Genomic DNA, 12,993 nt, shown 5'->3' with positions numbered 1-12,993 from the left:
TTGGTTGAAGGACTATCCAATTGCATAGAGTCATTTGAATTATGCTCGTTTATCACGCCTCTTGTGGTCTGGATGGTTGAAGGACTATCCATTTGCATACAGAGTCATTTAATTTATGCTTGTTTATCACGCTCGTGTGCAGAAGAAAATACATAGCAGACTCCCCAGACCAATGTTCAATCTTAAATTGAGCTTGGTCTGGTGATAGCCAGACAAATGTAAAGCATCATTAGAGTGCAGAAAGAAACTCTGGCAGACATGCACTTTATTTAAACACTTTATTTTGATTCAACACTATTATATCAGACTTTTAATTTTGAAATAACATGCTTCAATCAAGTTACCCTCAAAAATATATACTATATGATACTTTAAACTAACTCAATTAAATTATGGACAGTGGTTCCACACAACCAATTTAGATTTGTATTAACATTAAAGTTTTATTTTTAATCTATGAAAAAAACATTGTGTTATCACAGCACACTGACCAGGGAAGAATCTATGTAAAATTGTTTGAATTGAGTCTAAACTAAAGCAGACACTGACCACCATCATGGGGACTTCAAATGAAACTATTATTTTCAATAAAACAGAAATGACCTAAATAAAGTCAATCTGGTTTGTAATGCGTGAAGCTGGTAATGCTGTTTGTGGAGTTGCTATTTCATCTTCAGTTGATTTCATCTAAGGCTGTGGCTGAAGTCAGTTTCCTTCAATGATTCGCTCATTATCATCAGGTGTTCATCACTAATGCTAAATCATCAATTAATTATCTCCAGCACTTTGGCTCCAGATAGCTCCGCCCACCCTCCAGCTCCACCTGGGTCCTCTGTTGCACCAGCTCTGCTTCAGTCCTCGGGTGCTCTGCACTGTAAAAAATTCTAAGCTCGTACAACAAAAAAAATCTTGGTACTAATTTCCCCTAGCTTTCTCTTGTTTACTCAACTTTTGTAAATAACAGTTATACTAACTGAAAATAAGTTGTTTGTGATTAAGTTGAGTCAACTTAACATTGTTTGTTTTCTGAACTGTCCTATAACAAATCTTTTTTAGTTGAGCCAATTCAAAAAATTTTGTCTTTAGAACTCAATGTCTGAAGTTGAGTGAACAAAAAAATGCTAGGGGGAATTAGTACCAAGAAATACTACGTTAGATAAACTACAAAAACTTTGCCGAAGTCAAAAACTGAAAAGAGTGAGTCAAGACAATGTTAACTAAACATTTATTCCAAAATGCATCAAGACATTTTTTTTAAAAACAATTTGTACAGCCTTTTGCAGTCAATACAATGCTATTTTAGTAAACTATCATGATTGACTATTAGAATTACTATTAAAAGGTACAGTTAACTCAAAAATCGTAGTTCTCTCATCATGTATTCCCTTTTGTCTCAAACTCATATGACTTCCTTTCTTCTGCAGAACACACACAAAGCTCCAGTGGTTTAATCTCTGCCTTCTAGAGCAATACAATCAGTTTTGGATAAGAAACAGATTAAAATATTAGTCTATTACATCTTGACATCTGACTGTATTGCTTCAGAACACCTGGATTAAATTACTGGATTCACATGGATTGTATACATCTTGAAGGTTCTGAACCCCATTTATTTGCACTGTATGGATTGCCTATGAAAATATCTCTGTTTGTAGAGAAGAAAGGAAGGCAAATGAGTTTAAAACATCAAATTATAATGAATAATATTTTTTGGGTAAACTATCCCTTTAAATAGTCACAGGAAACAAATAAAATGCATCAATAATAGTATTGCTACCACAATAAAAAAAAGTTTCACTTTCCACTTCTTTTTTTGTTTTTTTTAATTCAAGACTAAGTCTTAAAAATGTTCCAGTATACAAAATACAATCACATTTAAGCAAACAACATTCCTACAAAGATGTTTTACACTGCCTCAAATGTATATTTTATATTATAAATGTATATTTTATATTTTTGTATACTCAATATTAAAAGGATATTCCATCCAAAAGTTGCTCACCCTCAAGTTGTTCCAAACCTGAGTGTCTTCCTTCTGCTGAACACAAAAGAAGATATTTTAAATAAATAATGTTGGTAATCAAACAGTTGACAGCACCCACTGTCTTCCATAGTAGGGACTGGGAATAAAACTATGGAGCCCATCAACTCTTTGGTACCGACATTCTTCAAAATATTTTCTTTTGTGTTCAACAGAAGACAGAAACTCATACAGTTTGGAACAACTTGAGGGTCGTTAAATTATGACAGTAATTTCATTTTTGGGTGAACTATCCCTTTAAGCGTATAGAAGTCCAAAGAGTACCATGAAAGCAGTGGGAAGGTCAGATAGGTCCTCTATGACCACAGTTTCCTCCAAGAAGATGCTGAAGTTTAGACATGTCTTTGTTTACAGCGAGAGGTTGTCCTCCATGACTTCAAGGATGCCCAGTAACGCTGGTAATATGCACATCCTAAGAAGTATATTAAAGAAAAATGGTTGATTGTGTAAATTTAAAAATCAAAGCTCAAATACACTCTTGCAAACAAAACTTAAAACTTGTAAAAACTTTAGGAAAACTATTATTTAAATATTAACAAACCATTTAATAAATAATGGTGATCAATGATAATATGAGAGAAACAATAGTTGACAACCTACCAGACAGGTCTTAGATATGGTGTCACACTCCCTAAAGGTACAAGGGCAGTCCCTGTCGAGCAGTAGTGTCATAGGATGTCTCAAAGAAATAAATAAATAATTGTATTCATGATGATTTACTTCTGCACAATTACTTCAAATAATAATTGAGTGTCACTGAAAATGTTTTAGGGATGGGAAGAGTATCAGAAATGAAGGGGGCAAAAATTCCACAAAAATGACTACTGTATATCTCTTCAGGTACTTGAGAAGACAAAATGACACATTAACATTACCACTAACTCCAAGGCATTTATATGTTTAGTAATCATACCTGCATATCAAAATATTCCAGGATAGTCTTCATCTCATCTGCAAGGTGTTGTTTATTCTCTGACCGATACATTATGATGATGGAGTTGCTATGTTTGTTATTAGAGGTCATGGAATCCATTTTGTTGTTTTGAGGTCCACACAAGTGATCCTTTGGAAGAAACCTGAGGGAGTGGGATAAAATATCTGAATGTTAAAGTCTAAAAACAACTTAGCTCTGAACTGGGAGGACAAGAATTTGTGGAACCTATGTATGTGGACGAGTTTTCAACATACCTGGTGCATTGAACGTGCAGGCACACTCAAACACAACAGTGAAGTTACATGTCGTCCTGGGTGCCAAACAATGCCAATACAGGTGCAGGTGTATTCACAATACCTATACTGCATGAAGTGTGTGCTCGATGTAGATCTGTATTTAAAAAAAAAATACACATTGTGAATGATCAGGTTAATAACAGACAAATTAATAAGAGAATAATGAAACTTTTTGTTTATAGCTAACGACAGCTTTGACATTATATAATCAATAAACATTATCTCCTCATAACTTTCCATAAACAAATCTAACGTGCAACTATAAGGGCAATAATCTGAATTCTCAGATGCCCTCAGTAACGTTACAGTAAATACGGAGAGGCGGGTAACGTTAATATATCTTATGACGCAATAGAAGTCATGCACGACTTCAAAACACTTCAAATGAGCAGCTCGATTTAAACATTCAGGAACGTTCAAACGGAAGTAAGTTACATGTAACTGTTATGCATTTTTTATAAGTAACGTTAGCCAACATCGACGAATGTATGAAAACTGAAAACAAAGAAATAACAAGAAAGACAACGATCATCAAAAACATATTAAGCGCACTCACCATTAAGTTCCTCTGTCCACGTCGTGCTGTGCTGTCTCCTTTCATGGATATGATATTTTCACATCTCCAGCCATTTGCTAAACACTGTTCATTCTCCCGCTGCCCGCATTGAAAAGTTGACGTAACGTTACGTTGACGTTGAACTTCAAAAGTAAGCGCCACCGTAAGGGGCGTGGTTTAGCGCGAGAGAATGTTGTCTTTTTGGAAAACATGCAACAAATATATACATTTTTAAATATATGTTTTATTAAAATATAACAATTAAATAAAACGGTCCACACGCGCAAATTAGTTTTCTGTTCTGTTCTGTGCAGGGCACAGTAAAAGTCTTCCTGCTCCCAATCTGCAATAATGCATATGCACAATTTTATCAACAACAACAACAACAACAACAACAATAATAACAACAACACCAATATTATTATTATTATTATTATTATTATTATTATTATTATTATTAGTAGTAGTAGTAGTAGTAGTATACATAAATATTTTAATACTTATATTTAATCTATAGGCACATTTACATTCTTTTAAAAAATCACTAAACCATTTGTCTCTTCATTTTCTTTTAGTATACATATGTTTTTTTTGTTGTTGTTGTTTTTTTAAATCCACAATTAGCATTTGCTATGGAGGGCAGTTCATAAATGAGATTGACTTAACTAAAATTAATACGTTGGCAGAATGTTTTTTGGATGAACTTGCAAAGCATTGTTCACAGAACTCATATTTTTAAGTTTATAAAAAATATCTTGGGTTAGGTTGACTACATGAATTAAATGTAGTTGTGCTGACTTTTTCATAGATTTTTGCTGAACCAACACAACAAAATCAGTCATTTCAACTTTTTCAAGTTGGGTTTTTTACAGTGTGGTTACACCTCGGACGATCATCACCGCAGCTCTATTTGCCTGTTTTTGCAAGGCCTTCGCCTGCTCCTTGTCACCAGCCATTAGCCAACTCCTCAACCTTCTCCAAAGCCCCCACCCTTACTCCCTCGCTCATCTGTTTGTTTGTTTGTTTGTTTGTTTGTTTGTTTGTTTGTTTGTTTGTTTGTTTTTGTTACGGCTCGAGGTTGTGCTTTCTGGGAGGGGGCGTTATGTCACGAACATTCAGTTATTTTGATCTTAGTTTCATTTTCATTTCATTGTCATTTTACCCTCATTTGTCTGGTCACGTTTACGCATAGCAGTTGGTTTCATTTGCTTATCTTGTTTGTATTACCTTCCAAATGTATTATAAAAGACGTAATACCTGATCTTCATCTTCTTCGTGTGTATCTGGCAACCATTGGTGACAGCATCTACACTGTAAAAAAAGAAAAGTTAACATAACTTAAAATTGTAAGGCAACTTGCTGCACAGTTTTTTTGAGTTTACTCAACTTTTGAACAAAGTAGGTCACTTAACTCAATTAACTGAGTAAGGTCATGTCTCCCAATTTAAGATCTTTTGTTCAGATTTTTATACAGTTTTTATACCGGTTTTATTTTGTGTTGAAAATTAAAAAAAAAAATGTATGTCCCCATCATGGTGATCAGAGTTTTCTTTAGTTGGGCAGTTTGATGACTTTTTAATGTTAGTGTTTCTCTGGCTGCTGTAACTGAGTTTGCTATGGCAAAAAAAAAGCAAGAGAAAACACCATCAGATGCTGTCGGCTGCTCGATGATACGAATATAATCATTGTGTAGTGACTTAATTCACAGATTTTATGACTGAGTTTAATATGACCAATATACTATTAACTTTGTTTTATTGGGATTCTAGAAAAGATCCAGCAGGGTTAAATCAGAAAAGCTGAATAAGGTTTAAAACAGATCGTACACTAAGCACTTTGACCTCCTGTGAGATTTACTCACAGACATTAAGAATCAGTGAATCTCAACAACAAACAGGCAAAAAACAAAAAACTATCATTCGCTCAATCGAGCTGTGCAGGAAAAGCTTTTACAGACTATGAATCAATTTCCAAGTCAACCAATTTCTTCCCAAAAGGATTTCACCATGGCAAATCTGTTCATTCTCCTTCAGCGACACAGATAACTTCTCTTCGCAGGACGACAGCATGTCCTTGGCTGCTTCGGAGGACGAGGAGTGGTCAGGCTCGCAGCATGACCCGGCCCCCTTGCTGTCTTTGGAGCTGATTGACACCAAGACTTCTAGCAACTCAGAGCTCTATCGCGTGCTGTCAAAAGCGAACAGCTCGAATTGGAGTGGTCTGCTCCTGAGGAACCCACGCGCAGCCGCTTGGAGTGGTTCCTGCCTGGACCTCGTCAAGTACTCTCTCAGTGGTCAGTGCCCTTCTTTCCAGAAATGCACGACGAGCTGACAAAGTCATGCCGTGCTCCCTACTGCCTTCATTCTTCTGCCTCTCACACTCTCACTTCGGTTGACAGTACCGGACAGAAGGGCTATGAGAAGTTACCTCCCCTGGACGAAGCTGTGGCCACACACTTGTGTCCACCCGCCGCCATTGCCACGGTTCCGGTGCCTAAACGGTGCCTGAACCGATACTTAAAAAAAAAAAAAAGGCCACAAAACGAGGTGGACGACATTAAATGGCTTTTTATTTATTTATTTATTTTTTATTTAAATTGAACCATTTATTAAAAGTTTAATGTATACTTAAATGTATGAATATAAATAAATACAAAACACAATTTACTTATTTACAAATTATAATTTACTTATTTACAAATTCACAGTAAAACCTAAGCCACCTAACCCAACTACAACAAGCCTAATATAACTCTAAATAACAGTTACAGTAATAACAGCGGTCGTCTGTGTTCTTGCTCTGCTACAAACCAGCTTCGAGCTTCAGCTTTATTTTGAAATATGATCATATTCTCTGACTAAATATTTTAGAACGCATCGCCTTATTGTTTCCATGGCGACGCGTCATGTTTCTCACATGACACACAGCAGCCGCCATAGCGCTGACGGCTCAGCTGTATCGGGTTTATTTAGCTTTTTCTTTTTATTCAAAATATTCACAAACTTCTTAACTGTGTCACAAACTATCTGATGTTCAAATGTGTGAGTGAATGTGTGTTAGTTGATCTATAAAGCGCAATGGGCGGCGCCATGTTAGTTTATGCCTCAGAATCGGATCTGTCGGATTTACAACACTTGAGTTAATTCTCATCTCACGAAATACATGAAAGTAAGTGACCAGTGAACTGGAAAAAGAATAGAGTAAACTATATAGTTACTATATAATGTGCATGTATGTATCTGATGTGAATAAAACATGTAACGTTAGTCAAATTATAACCGTCTGAAAGGATTGTCATTGCCGCTTTCATAGACATCAGTGGATGTTTTGTTGCTAGTAGCCTACTTATGAGCATTTAAATGTCTGAAACCTGGAATAAACATGATGTGGTTGAAAACACTGAATAGTTGTCATGAGTTGTGATGTGACCAGCGCTGAGTGTCTGTCTCTGGCTCGGTGCAGCCAAAGCACGCGAAAGCACGTTTGAATTTTGGCACCGAAATGAGGAACCGAAATCTGCGTTCTGATTCGGTCCGGTACATACCGGTTATATAAGTACCGGTGCCATATTGGAACCGGATTTCGGTACCCAACCCTACTCGCCAGTCTCCTCCTGTTGATGGCTTCATCGAGCGCTTTACTGCAAAAGTCATCCCAGGCTATGCAGCACTTTTTGCCCAAATGCTCCACTTCCTCTGCCCTGAGCTGCCCGAAATCAGCACGAGCTCAGCAGCAGATGCCAAGGGATAAGTCGCCAGCCACTAAGCCAGCTCTGAGCTCCGAGCACAGATGGCGCTCACGCTCTGCTAGGCGCCACCCCCTCCGGTACGACAGGGCCCCCGACCCAAGATAGTGTTGGACCCTGCAGCCCAGAAGCCAGCCTGATGGCCGAGAAAGGAAAAGGAGGAGTTTCAGTCCTACTGCGGCCGGACCACCCTCCAAAATGCCTCGCCTAGTTTCCTGCCACCCCGTTCATTTCCGGGTGTTCAAGAAAGAGTGTTTGTTACCCGCACAGAGCCTGTTCATATGCCCTGGTTGGGAACCACTGTTATAGCGGAAATAAAAATCAAACATACTCAAAAAGAGAGCAAATTTCCTCTTCCACCACTTACATGCACCACAGTCCCTCACAGTGACTTAGTGCCAGTTCCAATTCAGCCCCTTGCCTCACAGGCCGAGGCCTGACAGGCCATCCCCGGAGTGTCAGCCTGGGTTCTGAACATAATAAAACAAGGTTATGTTCTCCAATTCGCTCAAAGACTTGTAGAAAGCAAGGATGCACATGACCTACGTTCCAAGGTAAACATCATGCTGGTGAAAGGAGCCATAGAAGTGGTTCCTCCAGCATTGAGCGAGTCAGGCTTTTACAGCAGGTGCTTCCTCATCCCCAAGAAGGATGGCGGTCTCAGACCCATCCTTGATCTCAGACATCTGAGCAAGGTCCTGATAAAGCGCTCGTTCAGAATGATCACTCTAAAACAGATCTTCCCGTACACCCGGGAGACTGGTTCTTTACCCTGGATCTGAAAGATGCTTACTTTCACATCCAGATAGCCCCCCATCACAGGTAGTTTTTGAGATTCGCCTTCAAGGGAGTGGCATATCAATATACGGTTCTACCGTTTGGCCTGTCCCTGGCCCCCCACACTTTCACGAAGTGCATGGATGCGGCTCTCTCCCCTCTGAGACAGATGGGTGTGCGCATTCTGAATCACCTTGACGACTGGCTCATTCTGGCCCAGTCGGAGGTGGAACTAATATTCCACAGATCCGTTATCCTCAACCACTTAGAGTGCTTGGGTCTCAGGGTCAATTTTGCAAAGAGCTCATTATACCCCAGCCAACATGTATCGTTCCTGAGGATAATTAAGACTCAACCCTCTTGAGGGCCACAGTACCTCCAGAGCGTGCTCTGGCCATTCAGCAGCTCGCGCAAACATTTACGCCCAGCGTTTTTCTGCCGCTCAGAAAGTTTCAGAAAATGCTCAGCTTAATGAGCTTAGCACCTATCGCTCTGCTGATGGGGCTGCTTCATATGTGCCCTCTGCAGTTCTGGCTGAAACCGTGGGTCCCGCCCTCAGCCTGGCAACATGGCCGTTGCTTGCTCAAGGTGAACCAGGCTTGTGTCACAGCCCTGGCCCCTTGGACGAACCCTTGTTGGAACCCAAGGCATGGCAGTAGGAGCTATGGACAAGAGGAAAGTTCTCTTCACAGATGACTCCAAGATGGTTGGGGAGCTCTGTGTGACAACTGCCCAGCCTTCGGGGCTTGGAACAACCTGGAAAGCGAGCTACATATCAACTGCCTAGAAATGATGGCGGTATATTGAGCCCTCCAGGTCTTCCTCCCTCTTCTGGTGGGAAACCACGTCTTGGTAATATCAGACAACATGACGGCGATGTCCTTCATAAATCATCAGGGCGGCCGCTCATCAAAACCCCTCTTCACTCAAGCAAAAACCATCCTAGAGTGGACTCTCTCTGAGAGCAGCGCACATACATGGTGTACTGAACATAGGGGCGGAGAAACCTTCCCTTCTCGGAATGGTCCCTCCACCCCCGCTCGGTTCAGAGAATTTGGGACGTTTTCGGGAAGGCAGAGGTCGATCTCTTTGCCTCAGAAGACAATCATCACTGCCCAATATTTTTCTCAAAAGACAGGGATGCGCTGACCCACGATTGGCCCAGCCTCCTCCTTTATCAAGACAACGAGCTGTGGGACCTTCATGTGTGGTTTCTCAAGGGGAGCCCTTAAACCTCCCTGAGAATATCCTAAAGACTATCTCTCAGACCAGAGCTCCGTCTACAAGACGTCTCTATGCCTTAAAATGGGCCGTCTTTGCCTCCTGGTGTAAAACCTGTGGTGACGTCCCTCTAACTTGTGACATATCTCAGATATTGTAATTTCTTCAAGACTAAATTGATGGAGGCCGTTCCCCCTCTACTCTTAAAGTCTATGTTGCGGCTATAGCAGCTTCATACACTCCTATAGCAGGGCAGTCTATAGGGAAAAAAAGACCTTGTTGTTCGCTTCCTTAAGGGCTCCAGGAAGCTAAACCCTCCTCGTCGCCTCACGGTCCCTACTTGGGACCTTTCTGTGGTTCTTAGGGGCCTTAAAAGCCCTCCATTTGAACCAATCCAGACTGCTGACCTTCGACCCCTGTCGCTAAAAACCGCCTTGCTGCTAGGTCTAGCATCGGTTAAGCGTGTGGGAGATTTGCATGCACTCTCGTTGAGCCCCTTGTGTCTTGATTTTGAGTCCAACGACTCTAAAGTCATCCTGAAACCTAGACATGGATACGTCCCAAAAGTTCTATTTACCACTTTTAGAGTGCAGATGGTAGTTCTCTCTTCCCTTCTTCCTTCTCAGGATGAGTAAGAGTTGAACCTTCTCTGTCCTGTCAGAGCCCTGAGGATGTACATTGACCGCTTCGCCTCCTTTCGTTAGGCGGAACAGCTCTTTGTCTGCTTTGGTGGCCGCACAAAAGGTCTTCCAGTCACAAAGCCCAGACTATCTAGATGGATAGTAGAGCCATAGCTCTCGCTTACTCCTCCTTGGGCCTTCAATGTCCCTTGGGAGTGAGAGCACACTCCACGAGATGCATGGCCTTTTACAATCTAGAGGTCCCTGCACTTCAATCGCAGGTCCTTTCTGCATAAACCTACTGCACTCACATGCTTTTTTGTTATATCCCCGACTTACTGGGAGTAACTACTGTTTGCCCCATATATATCATAAACTAGGCCCCTTGAGGCCCTAGTAATGGGGTTCTGGTGGATGACCTTATATCTCTTGAATGTCTGTTTGAGCCCTTTTTTAAGTGCTCCACACTTTTATTAGTCGTCCCCTTACATAGCACTGTGTGATTGTATTATCCCCGTAGCACCTTGTCTTATTAAGCTTAATAAGACGAATGGCGCAGTACTCGTGTAGTATCAAAAGGGAACGTACTCGGTTACTAACGTAACCTCGGTTCCCTTAGATACGGAACGAGTACTGCGTAATTTGCCATGCTACGATCGAGATGCCTCATGCGTTGCTTCAGTCGAATCCAATCGATTTGCCATGGTGAAACGGGCCCTTATATAGCCAGAGACCCCGTCCCTTTTGGAGGGCTCGAGCGAGCTCGCTCACCATTGGCTCGTGCACACTGCGCCGTCATTGGTTCGTTTTTTTTTTACTTTACGAACCAATCGACCTGCAAGTTTTCCCTGTGGCGTCTTGTCTTATTAAGCTTAATAAGACGAACCACACAGTACTCGTTCCGTATCTAAGGGAACCGAGGTTACGTTAGTAACCGAGTGCGGTTTGGCCTGATATTGTTCGAAATGACGTCACACCAGTTAATCTTCGATTTCATTTTACATTTATCAGGGCCTTCTCAGCGTTTGCGTCAAAACTGATGTCTAATTTGGGCTTTATGGGTTGGGAACAACATGAGTTAATATAATTAACATTAATTATATAATATAATTAATGCTAAATATAATAACATTTTATAATTAATCATAATTAAAATGTATTAAATTAAATATTCTACTAATAATAAGAATAATAATCAATATCACTTAATGGAAATATATATTGTATACAGTAAGAAATTAAAAAATACTAAATTATAATGAAAATCACATCTTTATGACAAACAGTTTATACACTAATCCCAGAGGTGAATATACTCGTGAATATGCTAATTTAGAGGCTAAAAATGGCATTTATAAGCATGTCAGTTGTCTTCAGAGCTTCTTCATGGTTGTGAACATGGAAGATGATGGCTCTGTGGTAATAGTTGACTAGTATTAGCAGCTTTGTGTTATATTATCTAGGCTTGATGAACATTAAGTTATTTGAGATATAATTGTTATTTGTAATTGTAATATATTAGTGGTTATATATAATTAAATGTCAATTCATTTTGTAAAGGGACAAATTTACTTTGTGGTAAGATAATGGAGATAATGGATAATATAACTGATTTTGTAACCTACACCCTGATGGAACCAAAAGGCTCTAAATCATACAGACATATATATTTCACATGCATGTTCTTTCTTTATTGTCTAATATTGTTTTTGAACATTTGCCTTTGTGTGGTTATTGTCTTGGAGCGAGCCCTTCATGAACCAATGTACATTTTCTTGTGTAATCTGTGTTTAAATGGAATATATGGAGCCACTGGATTTTATCCTAAATTCCTACATGATTTAATACTGGATTCATATGTAATTCCTTCTTACATGTGTGCATTTCAATCTTTTGTTATATACAGTTCAGTTAAATGTGAATATTCTACATTAGCAGTGATGGCTTATGACAGACATGTGGCCATATGTCGACCTTTAGACTATCACTCAAAGATGAACACATTTTCTTGTGTCATGTTACTTTTCTTCTGTTGGACTATACCATTAATTTCAACACTCATTGCCCTGCTCCTATCAAATAAGCTAGTATTATGTAAAAATCACATTGATAAATTGTACTGTGACAACTGGTCAATGGTAAAGCTCTCATGTGAATCAACTGTCACCAATAACGTTTATGGACTAATAAGCATTTCATTTTATTGTTGCATTTTTGCTGTAATTATTGTATCCTATATAAAGCTTGTCATTGCATGTAAAGCATCATTAGAGTGCAGAAAGAAATTTTGGCAGACATGTGTGCCTCATATACTTTCATTAGTAAATTTCAGTGTTGCAATACTTTTTGACACAATGTACAACAGATATGGCTCAACCAATTTCCCAGATGACCTGCGTAATTTTTTGGCTTTAGAAATAATTATTGTGCCGCCTCTTTTCAATCCTTTAATCTATGGCTTAAATCTCAAAGAAGTCCGCAACAGAGTCTTGAAATCATGCATAAATGTCTTAAAAATATCTAGATAAAGTGCTGTTTTCCGTTTACTGTATTGTATTATCTCAACAAAATATAGTCTAATGAACCCTTGACTAAAGCATTAATGCTTATCTCATTTCACTATGCTGAAAAACGTACGCTAAAGTGTTAGTTACAATTTCCATCACTCTGAAATATGCTCAGTTCATTTTCAGTGATATGTTTTCTCTGTTAAGCATCATCGATCAGTTGATAATTATGTAAACAAAGCAAAGCTTCATGTGTCATGTCATTCATTGAACTTGTGCATAAAACCTGATTGCTT

At 39.3% G+C, this 12,993-nt stretch overlaps 1 protein-coding gene across 1 annotated transcript; it reads left to right on the top strand.

The window, feature by feature from the left end:
• Positions 1–11,785: 11,785 nt before the first annotated feature.
• LOC307137095 (olfactory receptor 4S1-like) lies at positions 11,786–12,718 on the top strand (the record flags this gene model as incomplete). The annotated part of the gene is made up of 1 exon (XM_079834574.1): positions 11,786–12,718. One exon carries the CDS (start codon positions 11,786–11,788, stop codon positions 12,716–12,718), a length of 933 nt encoding a protein of 310 aa, XP_079690700.1.
• Positions 12,719–12,993: the final 275 nt, after the last annotated feature.

This window comes from Gobio gobio (genome assembly GCF_949357685.1).
Source record: "Gobio gobio genome assembly, chromosome: 14".
Taxonomy (NCBI): domain Eukaryota; kingdom Metazoa; phylum Chordata; class Actinopteri; order Cypriniformes; family Gobionidae; genus Gobio; species Gobio gobio.
Note: the sequence above shows the minus strand (reverse complement) of the source record. Positions and strands in the feature narration are given on the sequence as shown.